The 20,332-nt window shown below is 36.1% G+C and overlaps 1 protein-coding gene across 1 annotated transcript; it reads left to right on the top strand.

Annotated features, from left to right (window-relative positions):
- Positions 1-7,849: 7,849 nt before the first annotated feature.
- Positions 7,850-19,457, top strand: LOC131662479 (callose synthase 7). The gene is made up of 42 exons (XM_058932271.1): positions 7,850-8,623; positions 8,705-8,805; positions 9,143-9,255; positions 9,350-9,437; positions 9,541-9,651; positions 9,741-9,896; positions 9,996-10,079; positions 10,217-10,308; positions 10,445-10,568; positions 10,779-10,913; positions 11,006-11,082; positions 11,201-11,285; positions 11,398-11,532; positions 11,637-11,754; positions 11,845-12,176; positions 12,288-12,340; positions 12,523-12,583; positions 12,714-12,798; positions 12,890-12,939; positions 13,054-13,140; positions 13,228-13,332; positions 13,416-13,510; positions 13,607-13,688; positions 13,872-14,035; positions 14,145-14,268; positions 14,353-14,447; positions 14,579-14,729; positions 14,983-15,134; positions 15,236-15,345; positions 15,434-15,643; positions 15,741-15,927; positions 16,019-16,124; positions 16,208-16,330; positions 16,419-16,534; positions 16,677-16,760; positions 16,889-17,001; positions 17,082-17,311; positions 17,421-18,218; positions 18,319-18,369; positions 18,522-18,707; positions 18,815-19,083; positions 19,180-19,457. Exons 1-41 carry the CDS (start codon positions 8,413-8,415, stop codon positions 19,055-19,057), a joined length of 5,823 nt encoding a protein of 1,940 aa, XP_058788254.1. The 5' UTR covers positions 7,850-8,412; the 3' UTR covers positions 19,058-19,083; positions 19,180-19,457.
- Positions 19,458-20,332: the final 875 nt, after the last annotated feature.

The following is a 20,332-nucleotide window of genomic DNA, read 5'->3' as shown; positions in this document are numbered from 1 at the left end:
GCCTAATATCATGTGAGTGGCCATACTTGAACTGATCATACAATGGCTTGTATGTAATTTTCATTTCATCAACAGGTTCAAGTTTGTATGGGGTTTCACCCTCATAACCAATGCCAACTCTTTTGTTTCCAGACACAGCATATATCATAGAAGCTAGCTGACTTCTGCCAATACTTCTAGATAGGAACTTCCTGAAACTTAAATCATATTCTTTCAGAATATGGTTCAGACTGGGAGTGGATTTTTCTGAATCAGAAGGAGATCCAACATTATTGGATAATTTTAAAAGTTTTTCCTTTAATTCAGAATTCTCCAACTCAAGCTTCTTTGTTTCAAATTCAAATTGCTTTTTCAGCTTTTTGTATTTGAGACTGATCTGAGACTTGAGTTCCAGAAGTTCAGTTAGACCGGAAACTAACTCATCTCTAGTAAGTTCAGAAAATACCTCTTCAGAATCTGATTCTGATGTAGATTCTGATCCGTCATCTTCTGTCGCCATCAGCGCACAGTTGGCCTGCTCATCTTCTGAATCATCTTCTGACTCATCCCAGGTTGCCATAAGACCTTTCTTCTTATGAAACTTTTTCTTGGGACTTTCCTTCTGAAGATTTGGACATTCATTCTTGTAGTGTCCAGGCTCATTGCATTCATAGCACATGACCTTCTTCTTGTCAAATCTTCTTTCATCTGAAGATTCTCCACGTTCAAATTTCCTTGAACTTCTGAAGCCTCTGAACTTCCTTTGCTTGGTCTTCCAGAGTTGATTTAGCCTTCTGGAAATCATGGACAGTTCATCTTCTTCTTCAGATTCTGATTCTTCAGGATCTTCTTCTCTAGCCTGAAAAGCGTTAGTGCATTTCTTGATATTAGATTTTAATGCAATAGACTTACCTTTCTTTTGAGGCTCATTTGCGTCCAGCTCAATCTCATGGCTTCTCAAGGCACTGATAAGCTCTTCCAGAGAAACTTCATTCAGATTCTTCGCAATCTTGAATGCAGTCACCATCGGACCCCATCTTCTGGGTAAGCTTCTGATGATCTTCTTTACATGATCAGCCTTGGTGTATCCTTTGTCAAGAACTCTCAATCCAGCAGTCAGAGTTTGAAATCTCGAAAACATCTTTTCAATGTCTTCATCATCCTCCATCTTGAAGGCTTCATACTTCTGGATTAAGGCAAGAGCTTTTGTCTCCTTGACTTGAGCATTTCCTTCATGAGTCATTTTCAAGGACTCATATATGTCATAGGCCGTTTCCCTGTTAGATATCTTCTCATACTCAGCATGAGAGATAGCATTCAGCAAAACAGTTCTACATTTATGATGATTCCTGAAAAGCTTCTTTTGGTCATCATTCATTTCTTGCCTTGACAGCTTCACGCCTCTGGCATTTACTGGATGTTTGTAACCATCCATCAGAAGATCCCATAGATCACCATCTAGACCCAGAAAGTAACTCTCCAGTTTATCTTTCCAGTATTCAAAGTTTTCACCATCAAATACCGGCGGTCTAGTATAACCATTGTTACCGTTGTATTGCTCAGCAGAGCCAGATGTAGATGCAGGTGTAGGTATAGTCCTTTCACTTTCATCAACCATCTTTTAAATGAAGCGTTTTTCTCTTCCTGAATCTTTTCTAAACACGGTTAAGTGCTTGCACCTTAGAACCGGCGCTCTGATGCCAATTGAAGGATAGAAAAACACTTAGAAAGGGGGGGATTGAATAAGTGTGACTTAAAAACTTGAGCGATAAAAATAAAATGCACAATTATTTTTATCCTGGTTCACTGTTAACGAAGCTACTCCAGTCCACCCCCGCAGAGATGATTTACCTCAACTGAGGATTTAATCCACTAATCGCACGGATTACAATGGTTTTCCACTTAGCCGCAACTAAGTCTTCCAGAGTCTTCTGATCACAACCTGATCACTCCAGGAACAACTGCTTAGTTCACTCCTAAGACTTTTCTAGAGTCTACTGATCAACACGATCACTCTAGGCTTAGTTCACTCCTAAGACTTTCTGCTCAGCCAATTGCCAAGACTTCCTGCTCAGCCAACTGCCAAGACTTCCTGCTCAGCTAACTGCTAAGACTTCCTAGAGTATACTGATCAACTGATCACTCTAGTTCCTTACAACTTAATGTAATCTATTCAAGAGTTTACAAATGCTTCTTAAAAGCGATAATCACAACTGTGATATTTCTCTTACAATTTAAGCTTAATCTCACTAAGATATTACAACAGCAATGTAGTGAGCTTTGATGAAGATGAAGATTCTGAGTTTTGATTTGAACAGCGTTTCAGCAAGTTTGATATGAGTTGTTTTGGTGCAGAATCGTTAACCTTGCTTCTCATCAGAACTTCATATTTATAGGCGTTGAGAAGATGACCGTTGAATGCATTTAATGCTTTGCGTGTTCCGTACAGCTTTGCATTTAATGTTATACGCTTTTGTCAACTACCTCGAGCCTTGTTCACGCTGTGTCTACTGACGTAGCCTTTAGTAGCTTTAACGTTCCTTTTGTCAGTCAGCGTAGTCTGCCACGTGTACTTCCTTCTGATCTGATGTTTGTGAATACGACGTTTGAATATCATCAGAGTCAAACAGCTTGGTGCACAGCATCTTCTGATCTTCTGACCTTGAAGTGCTTCTGAGCGTGATACCATCTTCTGATCTTCAGTGCTTCTGATCTCATGTTCTTCTGATGCTTCCATAGACCCATGTTCTGATTCTGCTTCGACCATCTTCTGATGTCTTGCCAGACCATGTTCTGATGTTGCATGCTGAACCATTTGAGACACATCTTCTGAGCGCTGAATTATGCGTACTCTTTATATATATTTCCTGAAAGGGAAATTGCATTGGATTAGAGTACCATATTATCTTGAGCAAAATTCATATTATTGTTATCATCAAAACTAAGATAATTGATAAGAACAAATCTTGTTCTAACAATTCTAACATGGTTCACACATAGTCGAACATCATCAGCTGATTGTCTGAAATGGTTCACACACAGTTTACCATCATCAGTTGAATTCCTGACATGATTCACACATAGTTTACCATCATCGGTTGAATCCTTGACATGGTTCACACATAGTTTACCATCATCAGTTGAATCCCTTACATGGTTAACATATAGTTTACCATCATCAGTTGAATCCATGACATGGTTCACACATAGTTTACCATCGTCAGTTGAATCCCTGACATGGTAGACACATAGTTCGACATCATCAGTTGACTCCCTGACATGGTTCACACATAGTTCGACATCATCAGTTGAATCCCTGACATGGTTCACACATAGTTCGACATCATCAGTTGAATCCCTGAAATGGTTCACACATAGTTCGACATCATCATTTAAATCCCTGACATGGTTCACACATTGTTTACCATCATCAGTTGAATCCCTGACATGGTTCACACATAGTTCGACATCATCAGTTGATTCCCTGACATGGTAGACACATGGTTCGACATCATTAGTTGAGTCCCTGACATGGTTCACACATAGTTTACTATCATCAGTTGATTCCCTTACATGGTTCGCACATAATTTACCATCGTCAGTTAAATCCCTGACATGGTTCACACATAGTTTATTATCATCAGTTGATTCCCTGACATGATTCACACATAGTTTACCATCGTCAGTTGAATCCCTGACATGGTTCACACATAGTTTACCATCGTCAGTTGAATCCCTGACATGGTTCACACATTGTTCGACATCATCACTTGAATCCCTGACATGGTAGACACATGGTTCGACATCATCAGTTGAATCCCTGACATGGTTCACCCATAGTTTACCTTCATCAATTGAATCCCTGACATGGTTCACAAATAGTTTCCCATCGTCAGTTGAATCCCTGTCATGGGTCACACATAGTTTACCATCATCAGTTGAATCCCTGACATGGTAGACACATGGTTCGACATCATCAGTTGAATCCCTGACATGGTTCACACATAGTTCAACATCATCAGTTGAATCCCTGACATGTTTCACACATCGTTCGATATCATCAGTTGAATCCCTAACATGGTTCACACATAGTTCGACATCATCAGTTGAATCCCTGACATGGTTCACACATAGTTCGACATCATTAGTTGAATCCCTGACATGGTAGTAACATAGTTCGAGATCATTAGTTGAATCCCTGACATTGTTCACACATAGTTTACCAGCATCAGTTGAATCCTTGAAATGTTTCACACATAGTTTACCATCATCAGTTGAATCCCTGACATGTTTCACACATAGGTTACCATCGTCAGTTGAATCCCTGACATGGTAGACACATGGTTCGACATCATCGGTTGAATCCCTGACATGGTTCACACATAGTTCGACATCATAAGTTGAATCCCTGACATGGTTCACACATAGTTCGACATCATCAGTTGAATCCCTGACATGGTTTACACATAGTTCGACATCATCAGTTGAATCCCTGACATGGTAGTAACATAGTTCGAGATCATCAGTTAAATCCCTGACATGGTTCAAACATAGTTTACCATCATCAGTTGAATCCCTGAAATGTTTCACACATAGTTTACCATCATTAGTTGAATCCCTGACATGTTTCACACATAGTTTACCATCGTCAGTTGAATCCCAGACATGTTTCACACATAGTTTACTATCGTCAGTTGAATCCCGGACATGGTAGACACATGTAGTTGACCATCGTCAGTTGACTCCCTGACAAGGTTCACACACAATTTTCCAACATCAGTTCATCTATAACATGGTTCACATATAGTTGACCATCATCAGTTGACTTCCTGACATGGTTCATACATAGTTGACCATCATCACCTCATCTGTAGCATCGGTAACACATAGTTGACCATCACCAGTTGACTCCTTAACATGATTCACACACAGCTTAGAATCATCGGTTCATCTGTAACATACATCATACATAGTTGACCATCATCAGTTGACTCCCTAACATGGTTCACACATAGTTAACCATCATCAGTTGACCATCATTAGTTGACTTCCTGACATGGTTCATACATAGTTGACCATCATCGCCTCATTATTAACATGGTTAACACATAGTTGACCATCATCAGTTGACTCCCTAACATGGTTCACACATAGTTAACCATCAGCAGTTGACCATCATTAGTTGACTTCCTGACATGGTTCATACATAGTTGACCATCATCACCTCATTATTAACATGGTTAACACATAGTTGACCATCATCAGTTGACTCCCTAACATGGTTCACACATAGTTAACCATCAGCAGTTGACCATCATTAGTTGACTTCCTGACATGGTTCATACATAGTTGACCATCATCACCTCATTATTAACATGGTTAACACATAGTTGACCATCATCAGTTGACTCCCTAACATGGTTCACACATAGCTTACCATCATCAGTTCATCTCTAACATGCATCACACATAGTTGACCATCATCAGTTGACTCCCTAACATGGTTTACACCTAGTTAACCATCATCAGTTCATCTGTAACATTCTTCATACCTAGTTGACCATCATCAGTTGACTCCCTAACATGATTAACACATAGTTAACCATCATCAGTTGACTCCCTAGCATGGTTCACACATAATTTACCATTATTAGTTCAACTGTAACATGGTTCATACATAGTTTACCATTATCAGTTGACTCCCTTACATGTTTAACACATAGCTGACCATCATTAGTTCATTTGTAACATGTTTCACACATAGTTAACCATTATCTGTTGACTCTCTGACATGGTTCACACATAGTTTACCATCATTAGTTCATCTATAACATGCTTCACACATAGTTGACCATCATCAATTGATTCTCTGACATCGCTCAGACATAGTTTACCATCGTTAGTTCATTTGTAACATGGATCACACATAGTTGACCATCATCAGTTGACTCTCTGACATGGTTTGCACATAGTTTACCATCATCAGTTCATCTGTAACATGATTCACACATAGTTGATCATATTTAGTTGTTTCCCTGGCATGGTCAACACATAGTTGACCATCATCAGTCGACTCCCTGACATGGTTAACACATAATTTACCATCATTAGTTCATCTGTAACATGGTTGACCATCATCAGTTGACTCCCAATCAAGGTTCACACATAGTTTACCATCATCGGTTCATCTGTAACATGGTTCACACACAGTTTACCATCATCGGTTGACTCTCTAACATGGTTCACACATAATTTGCCATCATAAATGTTTATCGTCATCAGTTCATCTGTAACATGTTTCACACATAGTTGACCATAATCAGTTGACTCCTTGAAATGGTTCACACATAATTTACTATCATCAGTTCATATGTAACATAATTCACACATAGTTGACCATCATTAGTTGACTCCTTGACATGGTTCACACATAGTTGACCATCAACAGTTCATCTGTAACATGGTTAACACATAGTTGACCATTGTCAGTTGACTCCCTGACATGGTTCACACATAGTTGACCATCATCAGCTCATCTATAACATGGTTAACACATAGTTGACCATCAATAATTGACTCCTTGACATCAGTTCATTTGTAACATGCTTCACACATTGTTGACCATCATCAGTTGACACCCTGACATGGTAAAACATATTTGACCATCATCAGTTCATCTGTAACATGGTTCACACATATTTAACCATCATCAGTTGACTCCCTTATATGGTTAACACATAGCCGACCATCATCAGTTCATCTGTAACATACTTCACACATTGTTGACCATCATTAGTTGACTCACTGACATGGTTCACACATAGTTCATCATCATCAGTTCATCTATAACATGGTTAACACATAGTTGACAATCATCTGTTGACTCCATGACATGGTTCACATATAGTTGACTATCATCAGTGTATCCTGACGTGATTCACACATAGTCGGACATCATCAGTTAACTGTCTGACATGGTTCACACATAATTTTAAATAATATTTTTTATCAACAATGATTTAAATTTCTATTTAAATTTAATTTTTTTTCTTTTAATTGATATAATTTTTATTTGTAAATTATCGAATAAAATACATTATAACATAAGCAAATTAATTAATTGTGAAAATTATGAAACATGTATTTATGTAATTTAATTAAAAAATTATTTATATAAATAGAAAATTTGTTTATATAACAAAGCTATCAAATTAATTAATATGAAAATTTATTGCAATGCAAACAAATTAATTAAACCATTTTTTTAATAATTAAACGTAAAATTTATTTTAATATGTAATAAATCCATTAAGCTTGAAAATTGTTTATATAACAAAGCTGGAATATGAAAATTCTATTGTGATGGAATGATACGTTTGAAAATATAAGATACTAGTCTTTATGCTTTTAATAAATCCAATCATTTCCAAAAAGCTGTCATTTCAGTCTAAAGCTGCGTTCACAGTACAAATTTAAAAAGCAAATAGCCAAATAGTACAAGGAGTGTTATTGTGTATGAGAGTGTATTTTACTGGTATGCAATCTAAAACAATCCAACGGTAGTCCAATTTAATCTAACAGCTGAAAAACATTTGAGACCAAAAAAAAAAAAAAATGAAGTCTCTCACGGTGAGAGACCTAAACAGGTCTCTCACCCTAGCCTGAGCCTCAAACAAATAGCTTACTTAAACAACTTAAAATCCAATTTCTACAAATGTATGTACATAGAAATCAAATTTGAAAATCTTGGATTCAAAAACTTACTAATAAAAAAAACTAATTAATTTGTGCATACATGTCACTTCATTTTTTTGAAAAATCTGATTTGGGGGAACTTAGTAGAGAAAATGAAATCAACATGCAGATATTGCATTCATTCATCTTTTTCACTTTCCACGTGCTTTCCTCAAACTATTGTTCCTTAAACCATCAATCATTGATGGCAACTCCAACCTCCAAAGCACTTCACATTCCTTTGCAAGTAAGCTTCATCCCCAATTCGTTAATTCCCATTTTCAATTCCAAAGACCAAACTTTTCTCAAAAAAGTTAACCCAAAAAAGCATTGTGATGTGTGAGTGTAAGCCTTAGTCCCTATTTTCTTCCATTGTTTATCACCAAAAAGATAAGAAAGCACTACTCTGTCTCTCTGTTCCTTTCTTTTTCTTTATTCAATTGTTTCTTTTTACCTTGCTATTAGAGCAATTCCAAAACCTCTCTCTCAATCAAAGTATCAATCTTTTTGGCTATTTCTTCAACCCCATCTCAAAAAGATGGCAACTTTAGTTTCCTTAACTCTTCCCTCAAACCCCAAATGCTGTTTTGCTTTCTGGGTCAAGCACATTATTTTCATAAAGGAAGAAAAATTTAAACTTGCATTGGTTTTGGTGTTTTTGGAGTTTTGGGAGGTGTTGTTTCTGGTGGTGGCAGAAACATGGCTAGCACCAGTGGAACAAAGGGTCCTTTTGAGATCTCTAGACAACCTTCTAAGAGGATGGTAAGGGCACCAACAAGGACTGTTGAGTTGCCTAATGAAGAGAATATTAGGGATAGTGAGATTGTTCCTTCTTCACTTGCTGTTCTTGTGCCAATTCTTAGAGCTGCCATTGATATTGAAGTAGAAAATCCTAGAGTTGCCTATCTTTGTGAGTTGTTTTTTCAATGGTTTTTGCACTTTTATTTGCACAAGAGTGTACTATAATAATATGTTTCCTTTGCTTAATTAGGTCGCTTTCATGCATTTGAGAAGGCTCATACAATGGATCCGACATCCAGTGGCCGTGGCGTCCGTCAATTCAAGACTTATCTGTTGCACAAGCTCGAAAGGGTATGCAGGCTAATTTTAATTTCTCGCAAATTCTTTGAAATTTTGAAGGAGCTTGATATTACAGTAGCGAGAGAATGGACCGAAAATGGGATCTTCTCACGTAATGATTGTGAGAGATCCTGTATTTTGTATTTTCTCTCGTAATCATTGCGTGAGCAGGTCTCATTCGCTCACTAATGTGCTTATTAAAAAAGTATTTAACATGTAATAGAAATTATGGTAGGTCTATAGATTGATCGTTTATGAGCAAGAACACTGTTGATTTCTTAGTTGCTAAAAGCAAAAAGGCACTAATTGACGATATGTTAAATATTTCGGTTAAAATTCTTGGTTGCAGGAAGGGGAGATAACAGATAAACATACTGATAGAAGTGATGCCAGGCAGCTACAGAAATACTACCAATATTTCTACGAGACTAGAATCCAGGATGGTGAATTTACAAAAAAACCGTAAGGCTTGATTTTTCTTAAACTTGCTCTTGAAGGTTGTGCGATTCATGTGATATTACAATGTCTTATTATTCTTCTCATTTTTTTCTTGAAGGGAGGAGATGGTTAGGAATGTTCAGATTGCCACTGTGTTGTATGAAGTACTGAAGACTTTGGTAACTCCACAAACTATCGAGGAGAAGGTTTGTTTTTCTTGATTATGTTACTATCACTTAAATTTTGTGCAATAGCGCCTTTTTCGCTTAGTGGTAAGAGTCGGGCCTTATAACCACGTTTTTTTGTCAGACATTAAGATATGCTGCGGATGTTGAGAAAAAGAAGGGACAGTATGAGCATTATAATATCCTTCCATTATATGCTGTTGGTGCTAAACCGGTGATCATGGAACTTCCCGAGGTTTGTGTGTTATGGAATGTGTTAAGTTTTGCTTCTGCTAAAATTTAACTTTATAAACTGTTTGGTTTTTTTATTCTTTGAAATTATAGATCAAAGCCGCAATTGCTGCTTTAAGTAAGGTGGATAATCTTCCATTGCCTTTGATTCATTCAAGACCTGATAATGATGATTCTACAATGCCTTTGGAAAGGGTTAAGAATGTGAATGATATACTCGATTGGATCACCTCAATTTTTGGGTTTCAGGTAATGTATATTTCTCTTCTATATCCAATTTTCTATGTGATTGGAATTTCTTTGTCTAGTGAATAATCTAATTTGATGTTTGCGTTTTTTAATACAAAGAAAGGAAATGTGGCAAATCAAAGGGAGCACCTTATATTATTACTTGCCAACATTGATATAAGGAACAGGTCTGCATCTTATGAGGTAAATTATATTTTCTTGAAAAAGCTTCTGTTTTAAATTGATACTTTTAAATATCTAATGGACAGGTAATACGGATTTGAATTTTGCAATTATGCTTATACTCATGATATTGAGAACTGAAAAGAAGTTTGTTGCAGATTCGTGAAGAAACTGTAGAGAAGTTGATGGCTACAACTTTCAAAAATTATGAATCATGGTGTCATTACGTGCGTTGTAAATCAAATATTAGGTACTCCAATGATTTTCTGTGACATGATAAAAGCGAAAATGTGTTTCATAAATTGCACTTTGTATAATGTTTATAATTATACTATAACAAGAACTCTAAGATTCATTTTGGTACATGGCAATTTTTTAAACACTAGGTATTCAGATAATCATGCCAAACAACAACTAGACCTGATTTACATTGCACTTTATCTTCTAATATGGGGAGAAGCTTCAAATATTCGCTTTATGCCTGAATGCCTTTGCTATATTTTCCATCATGTAAGTTTTCCATTACCGCTTTTCAAACAATATAATGTCATACTCTTCATTCTTCTTCTGTTCCTACGAGTCTATCATTGTAAGCTTATGTTCTGTCTGATAAGAGTTGTGGTTGGGCCTAGCTTATCCCTACAAAACCAGCTTGTACAATGATGAGATGCATGTTAGATGCATGTTGATAACTCATTTTCTTTTCCTCTCCTTCCATAGATGTGCAATGATGTCTATGGAATTTTACATAACAATGCCATTCAAGTGAGTGGAGATGCATATCAAATAGTAACGCGTGATGATGAACATTTTCTGAGGGAAATTATAACACCTTTGTACGATGTTTTAATGAAGGTAAGTATGTTACTTATATAATTCATTATTTTTTCTTCCTGTTTATTAAATGTGTTCCTTAAGCTCTTTTTTTTCCGTTTTCGGTGACAAAGGAAGCAAAGAGAAGTAACAAAGGCAAAGCAAGTCACGCCAATTGGAGAAATTATGATGATCTTAATGAATACTTTTGGTAAATCTTTCACTAGTATTTTACTTATATCACAATAAGAAAAAGATTCAAAGCATTGCTAAAAAAACGATATTTATGTACGTCGGATAACAAGAAGCTCAACTCTGTCCTTTTCTAGGTCTGACAAATGTTTTAAGCTAAATTGGCCAATGAATCTCAACTCGGATTTTTTTAGGCATAATGAGACACAAACAGCAAATCAGGTCTACATCTATTTTTCTCTTTCTCTTTTGAATATGTTTTTATTAATTTGTTTCAATTGGCACCTACATTATTTGGTCGAGACCTTTATTGAAGTACATATTCAAATGGCAGGGCCGGGGCCGGGACCAAGCCAGCACTGGAGCTGGGAAGAAGAAGCCTAAAACAAATTTTGTTGAAGTTCGCACATATTTGCATCTTTATAGGAGTTTTGATCGAATGTGGATTTTTTTTATATTGGCTTTACAGGTAACCTTGAACTTACCTGAATACGTTACGTATGCATATGGTTAAGCCTTGGAATTTCACAATGCAAATTTTCTTTCATATATGACAGTATTCTTTTTTCATAGGCAATGATTATGATTGCTTGGAGTAACTTGGGACTTATTGGTGTGCTTACCGATGATGATGTTTTCAGAAATGTTTCTAGTATATTTATTTCATATGCTATTCTCAATTTTCTTCAAGGTACTCAATTTCGATAAATCTATGCTTTTCGTTGTATCTACTTTTGTCAAATATTTATTTCATATTTTTTCTCGTATCTTTTATTTTCAGTAACTATCGATATTATTCTTGTCTGGAATGCATTGAGGAACATGAAGTTTACTCAGTTGCTTCGGTATTTCCTAAAGTTTGTGGTAGCAGCTGTTTGGGTGGTTGTTTTGCCAGTGAGTTTTAGTAGTTCTCTTCAGAATCCAAGCGGGCTTATAAGATTTGTCACCCACTGGGCTGGGGACTGGGGGCCCGGGTCTCTCTATTACTATGTTGTTGCAATATATATGATACCAAACATAGTGGCTGCAATACTATTTTTCCTTCCACCCATGCGGAGAACATTAGAGCGCTCAAATATGCGAATTGTTACCCTTTTAATGTGGTGGGCTCAGGTCAGAAACACAATCATCGATGTTCTTAGGCTGTTTTACCTTCGTCCAGATGCTTCGTTCATCAGGCATTGTATATTTTAGGCCTTTTTCTAACTTTGATTTATACTGCAGCCGAAGTTGTATGTTGGTCGGGGCATGCACGAGAGCATGTTTTCACTGATTAAGTAAGTGATAAATTCTTTGCAAATTCCTTTTAGTACCGATTATATATATATATATATATATATATATATATATATATATATATATATATATATATATATATATATATATATATATATATATATATATATATATATATATATATATATTATTTCAGCTATATAATGAATTTTGTTTTGGACAGGTACACCCTCTTCTGGATCATGCTTCTAATTAGCAAGCTCGCATTCAGTTACTATGTCGAGGTATGATCTTTGTAAATCTTGCACTATAGCCCTCCCCAATGTCTAATTTGTATGAAACTCGTTAAATATTTTTTAAAATTGCAATTCGTTACATTTTTTTCACTGATCTACTAAACTAATTTTTCAATAGATATCACCCCTTGTTGAACCAACAAAATTGATCATGGCAATGCATATCGAAAACTACCAGTGGCATGAAGTCTTTCCAGAGAACGGTGACATTTTACGACCCTTTTTAGCCATCTCTATATATTCTGTTACCGACTTCTAGCTATAACTTCAACTCAAATTCCGTAAATGTTACAGATATTCACAATTTAAGTGTTGTAATTTCAATATGGGCTCCAATTATCCTGGTGAGTAATACGGAACAAGAATTTGGATTGACAAACTTTATCTTATTCCGTTGCTTTCGCTTACACGTTTTTGTGCCTTAATTCATTCCATTCGTAAATGTTTCTTTAATATAGGTTTATTTTATGGATACTCAAATATGGTATGCCATTTATGCCACTTTGTTTGGTGGGATTATTGGAGCCTTCAGCCATTTGGGTGAGGTACGTATACGTATAGCTATGTAGCTACTCTATTACTGTTAACCTTTGATGTTAATTATAATCTGTTAATCATTTTGCATCTCTTAGATAAGGACACTTGGAATGCTCCGCTCCAGATTTCAATCTGTACCACTAGCTTTCAGTGAAAGCTTTTGGACTGGAAGAAACAGAAAGAATATACAAGAGGAATCGGTACTGCATTTCATGTTTCAAATTCTGTTCTTATTCATGATGAAATAATACTAGGAATTTTACTAGTGGAGTTTTTTTCGCAGGATGATGCATATGAACGGGATAATATTGCATACTTCTCTCAGGTTTGGAATAAGTTTATTCATTCTATGAGAGAAGAAGACCTCATCAGTAACAGGTTCAATTCTAACCCCTTCTTCTTCCGTAACATATCCTGCTTCATATTTCCGAAATTTCCAGCATATAACTATATCTATTGAGTACTAATTTTCAGGGATAGAGATTTGCTTCTTGTTCCATACAATTCAGTCGATGTTTCTGTCATCCAGTGGCCTCCATTCTTGCTTGCTAGCAAGGTATGTCATTTGAGTTACTCTGTAAGGCCAATAGTTTACACCATGTCGCCGCCATACTTCACAAATTGGTCATGGCGGTTGTCGAAAAATCAGCCACCACAAGCCACCATGGTGCTTCCATATATTAATTGAATTGCAGCGTCTTTTTATCTTTCTTTCTAAACCTCTTTCAATATGTGATAGATTCCTATAGCAGTCGACATGGCGAAAGATTATAAGAAGGACGATGATGCAGAATTGTTTAGAAAGATTAAGAGTGACGGTTATATGTACTCAGCAGTTGTCGAATGCTACGAGACTCTCAAGGAAATCATACTGAATCTTCTACTAAATGTAGAAGATAAACTGTAAGAATATAAAAAATAAAAAAAAGCTTTAAAGCCTATGTTCACCCATTTGATTTTCTTCATTAGTAGAATACTAATGATTTTTGGGTTTCTTTCATGTATGAAATAGTGTTATACAGCTCATATGCGAGAAAGTAGAAGAATGCATAGAACAAGAAAACTTTGTCAGAGAATTCAAAATGAGTGGTTTGCCTTCACTCAGTGAGAAGTTGGAGAAATTCTTAACTCTATTGGTAACTTTTTCCCCCTTTTTTGTTACTATAATTCAGTTCCTTCTTGATGAACTTATTGAGGTCTTACAATTTTTCCGTTGGCAGCGAGCTGAAGACAACACGTCTGCGCCTCAGATAGTCAACGTGCTGCAGGATATTGTAGAAATTATCATTCAGGATGTTATGGTCGATGACCTCGCGTATGTTTGAAATTTTAAGTTCGATATTGTTGCATGAATTTTTTTACTCACTACTCTCTATGGACTCGATGATATTTTCTCGGTTGATGATATTTTCTCGGTTGATGATATTTTCTCGGTTCTTTCTTCAGAGTTCTGCATGCACCTCCGCAACATAATGTTCCGAGTGGACAGAAGCATCATAATGTTCTGAGTGGACAGAAGCATCATAATGTTCCGAATAATCAGAGGTTTGTTGAGATTGACACTTCATTTACGCAGAAAAGATCGGTGATGGACAAGGTAATCTTGACATCCACACTCCTTACATTATTCTTTAAGCAAAGACGACATGTACCGTCTCTGGTGTGACGTCCGATGAGGATCAAGTACGTTGCAGTTATTTTTAAAATGCGGTTTCAAAATAGGCTCGTGCGGCAATACGATGAATTCTCATTGGATTTCCTTGTAAAACTAATTTACCACGACGGTGAAAATTACCCTTTACGTTGTTTTCAAATAAGCTGTTCCTTATTAGTCTGTTTCATTTCTGTAGGTTGTTAGACTTCACTTACTTTTAACCGTCAAAGAATCCGCTATAAATGTGCCCCAAAATATTGAAGCCCGCCGCCGTATTACATTCTTTGCAAATTCTTTGTTTATGAATATGCCTAAGGCTCCTAAAGTTCGGGATATGTTGTCTTTCAGGTTAGTCGTTGTTATAAATATTATAACATAATTAAAATATTCTAACTGTTTTACACCTCTTGTTTCCATGATGTTTTACACCTCTCTGACTTCTGCTTCAGTGTTCTAACACCGTATTACAAAGAGAATGTTCAATATTCCAATGATGAACTGCAAAGGGAAAATGAAGATGGAATTTCAATTTTATTCTACCTAAAAAAGATATATCCTGGTGAGTATTGCTTTTACACGCTTAGCTATAACTTCTCCAACGATAATGCATTGCATTCATGTTATTTTCTTACATTAATGCAATGCAGATGAATGGGCCAATTTCGAAGAGCGCATGGAAAGTAAAATTGTTGAAGAAGAAGAAGAAGAAGAAGAAGAAGAAGAAGAAGATAGGGGGGAATTTGTTCGTCAGTGGGCATCTTACAGAGGGCAGACACTTTCTCGAACAGTGAGAGGAATGATGTACTATAGGCAAGCCTTACTCCTCCAGTACCTCATAGAAAATTCAGGAGATTATGGTCAGTTCTCTATTTCAGATGCTGTTTTTCAAATTCAAATCTCGAGATTTGGCTGAAACGGTTCCTTTATGAATGTACTATACCATGTCTAATGCAGGTATTTCTGAAGGCTACCCGACCGTGGAAATCAACGACAGAGAAAACAGGCTTCTTGAACAAGCAAAAGCTCTGGCTGATTTAAAGTTCACCTATGTCGTTTCTTGTCAACTGTATGGTTCACAAAAAAAGTCTAAAGAAACTTTTGACCGAAGCTGTTACCATAATATTCTCAATCTGATGGTAACGTAAGTCAAACAACCGTTTCCGTGAACTGTTTTAAGGTCCTTGTAAACTACAATTGGTATTGATGATAGAAAAATTAAACGTTCCATGCAGGCATTCCGCCCTTCGTGTTGCGTATATAGATGAAACCGAAGACACAAAAGGGGGAAAGAAAGTCTATTACTCTGTGCTTGTCAAGGGAGGGGATAAATATGATGAGGTATAAACAAATTAGATTGGATCATTTACAAATTAAATTGGGTACTAGCACTTTGTTGTAATGCTTCTATATTCTATTGATAGGAAATATATCGCATAAAGCTTCCTGGTCCTCCAACTGAAATTGGGGAAGGAAAACCTGAAAACCAAAACCATGCCATTATATTTACTCGCGGAGAAGCTTTACAAACCATAGACATGAACCAGGTAACATTTTCCTCAAACTTTAACTTTCAAAAATATTTATAATTAAGTAGTACTTTCTGTATAACTCGATGCTCATATTTTTTTAAAGGATAATTACTATGAAGAAGCTTTCAAAATGAGAAATGTATTGGAAGAATTTCATGCACATAAAGGGCAAAGGAAACCAACTATATTGGGTCTAAGAGAGCATATCTTTACAGGAAGGTCTGCATTGTTACAGTATTTAGTCAAGGATTTAATTTTATGAGTTAATTTTTTCAAGACCGACTAAACATATTTTTATTATTAAATATGAAATGATGCCATATATACTAATATTTGCTTGCTTGTTTTTGTTATTTTGCAGTGTTTCATCACTTGCTTGGTTTATGTCAAACCAGGAGACAAGTTTTGTGACCATCGGGCAACGAGTTTTGGCAAATCCTTTAAAGTTAGTCCCAATTCGGCTTTTTCTACTTATCTTGTTCTTTCGATTACATTATTACTTATACTTATTACCCTGTACAGTTAACTTTTTTTGTTACAGATGTTAAATAATCCATGTTCCTGAATTTGCAGGGTCCGATTTCATTATGGCCATCCCGATATATTTGATAGAATCTTCCACATAACAAGAGGTGGCATAAGCAAAGCATCAAAAACTATCAACTTAAGCGAGGATATATTTGCTGGTACGTCAAGGTTGAACAGAAACTGTCCATCTGATGAATGGAATTTCTTTTTACTAATTTTTCTTTTAACATCTATATAGGGTACAATTCAACTCTTCGTCAAGGATATATTACGCATCACGAGTACATACAAGTTGGCAAGGGGCGAGATGTTGGTTTGAATCAGATTTCACTCTTTGAGGCTAAGGTTGCAAATGGAAATGGAGAACAAACACTTTGCCGTGACGTTTATCGTCTCGGCCGAAGATTTGACTTCTTCAGAATGTTGTCGTTCTACTTCACAACAGTTGGGTTCTATTTCAGCAGCATGGTAATTAATCAAATCACCTTTTAGGGATCATGATAGTTGATTGTTAGTATTCATATTATGTTCCTAGAATGTGCTTTGCTGAATTTGAGTATTATGCGTGTTTTTTCAGATAACTGTGCTTACAGTGTACGTGTTCTTATACGGACGTGTATATATGGTATTGAGTGGAGTTGAGAGAGAAATTATTCAAAGTCCCAACATACATGAGAGCAAAGCCCTCGAGCAAGCCTTGGCATCTCAGTCTGTAGTTCAGTTGGGTTTGCTTCTGGTGCTTCCCATGGTTATGGAAATTGGTTTAGAGAAGGGATTTCGCACGGCCTTGGGTGATTTCATCATCATGCAACTTCAGTTAGCCTCTGTGTTCTTTACTTTCCAGCTCGGAACAAAAGCTCATTATTACGGACGAACGCTCTTGCACGGAGGCTCTAAATATAGACCAACTGGTCGCGGGTTTGTCGTCTTCCATGCAAAGTTTGCTGATAATTACAGGATGTACTCACGAAGTCACTTTGTGAAGGGCCTCGAAATACTTATACTATTGGTTATTTACGAGATCTATGGAGAGTCGTACCGTAGCTCAACTCTTTATTTCTTCATCACAATGTCAATGTGGTTTTTGGCCATTTCTTGGTTATTTGCTCCGTTCTTGTTCAATCCTTCTGGTTTTGATTGGCAAAAAACGGTGGACGATTGGACAGATTGGAAGCGATGGATGGGAAACCGTGGTGGTATTGGTATTCCGGCGAATAAAAGCTGGGAATCTTGGTGGGATGAAGAGAACGAACACCTGAAATTCTCAAATGTCAGGGGGAAAATACTTGAGATTCTTCTAGCATGTCGCTTCTTTATCTACCAATATGGAATCGTCTACCAACTGAATATTGCGCGTCGTAGCAAAAGTATTCTGGTAAAGAAACTCATTTTTCATTGTTCTACTGTCCTATTATTTGTTGCAAGCTTTCAGCACCATCTTACTACCTTCGTTTTTTTTTTTTTTTCCATTACAGGTATTTGCACTTTCTTGGGGAGTTTTGGTTATAGTCCTTATTGTCTTAAAGGTACGTAAATGCTATCTTAAGTTTTCGGTAAAGCAATGCGAGCTTTAGTTCAGACTATCGTAGCCGTTGTAAAGTTAGAACTATTTCACATTTCCGCGATATATATAAATCTGATTTTTTATGTTTGGCATGAACTTTCTTATGGCCATCAGATGGTTTCCATGGGTAGACGAAGATTTGGCACCGACTTTCAGCTCATGTTTCGTATTCTCAAGGCACTTCTGTTTCTCGGGTTCTTGTCAGTAATGACTGTCTTATTCGTTGTATGCGCGCTTACTGTATCCGATCTGTTTGCTTCGATTCTTGCCTTCATGCCCTCCGGATGGGCCATTATTCTGGTAAGTCGAAACTTCTGCGTCTTTGTAAACTAACAACAATCTTTGCTCGTTATTGCCAACATTTCCGATGTTATATCTGAATACTTTCTTTCTCTTTTGCAATCAAGATTGCACAAACATGCAGAGGACTCTTGAAGTGGGCGAAACTATGGGCGTCGGTGAAAGAGCTTTCGAGAGCATATGAATATGTAATGGGACTAATAATCTTCATGCCAACAGCAGTTTTGTCATGGTTCCCATTTGTGTCGGAGTTCCAAACTCGGTTACTATTCAATCAAGCATTTAGTCGAGGACTTCAGATTTCAATGATTCTTGCCGGAAAGAAAGACACTTACAACAAAGCCGAATGACATGCTTAAATATACACGATTTTCAGGTACTCAAATACACACGATATTCCTTAACCGCAACTTTTTGTTTGTATTTTAACTGCATTAACCATCGAAATTTATGTCGATCTTTTCAAATGTAGGCAGGAACTTGAAATTTTCAGTTTGAAGAGAAATGGATCTCTCCAACTTATCAGAAATTTTTGGAAGTTGTGATTATTTTCTTTTCCTCTTTATCTAAATTTCACTGACTTAGAACAGGAATGGCAAATGAAAATCCAAAGTCTTGGTAATGGATAAAACAGCATATTGTATATGTATTATATAGGTTGATGTTTATTTATTTCTTTATGTAAAATAGAAAAGGATTCAGACAAATCATTATACCTCAATTTAATTCAAGAAATTCTTTTTTTTCTTAGATGTCCCAGTTTTATTTTGGCAGAATGTATGTATATAATATATGTATACATGTATATATAATATCTACAAGTAGTTATGTCATTCAAGACTATTAAAGTTGTGGATTTTTAAAAATTTATTGAGACAGAATATCATATCATCATCAATCATCACTTAGTAATAAATTATAAAAAAAATTAATTAAATTAAACTATATGCCAACCCTAGCTAGCAATAATGAGATTTCTATAAAAGCAGTGTATAATGGGATGTATGTTGTTGGTTTATTTAAAAAGCTTACAAGGCGGCTTGATTTTTCTTCCTTTTTCTTTTGTACTATTTTGTTTCTTGTAATGTTTCCCAGCTTGGTTCCTTTCGTTGTGCAAAATCAAGCTTGTAAGTTTTCTTTTTCTTTTGTACTATCAAGATCAAAATAGCACTTAAGAAACAATGTTTTCAAACATACAATCAAGCATGGAATGCGATTAATCCGTGTATCATATACGCAATCAGGCGTGGAAATGGATTTTAGGTCGTGTCAGTATCACAAAAATGTGTTTAGTTTCTATCGGATACACATTCGCACGAGGAATGTGTTTTAGTCTTTGTTACCCTTGTCATGAGCACTCTAAAAGGAAAAAAAACAAGATACCACAGAGGAAGTATATATATATATATATATATATATATATATATATATATATATATATATATATATATATATATATATATATATATATATATATATATATATATATATATAGACCATCAATGTTAACTCTATTGTGGACGGATGACGTTTTGAATCTTGGATAACTGTCCTCTGCTGAGGTTCGGGGTGAACCTCCCTTTTTTAAGATATCTTCTTTGGACAAAGTGTCGAAGAACCATGCT

This window comes from Vicia villosa, linkage group LG3 (genome assembly GCF_029867415.1).
Source record: "Vicia villosa cultivar HV-30 ecotype Madison, WI linkage group LG3, Vvil1.0, whole genome shotgun sequence".
Taxonomy (NCBI): domain Eukaryota; kingdom Viridiplantae; phylum Streptophyta; class Magnoliopsida; order Fabales; family Fabaceae; genus Vicia; species Vicia villosa.
The sequence above is the reverse complement of the archived record's forward strand: the minus strand, read 5'-3'. Positions and strand labels throughout refer to the sequence as shown.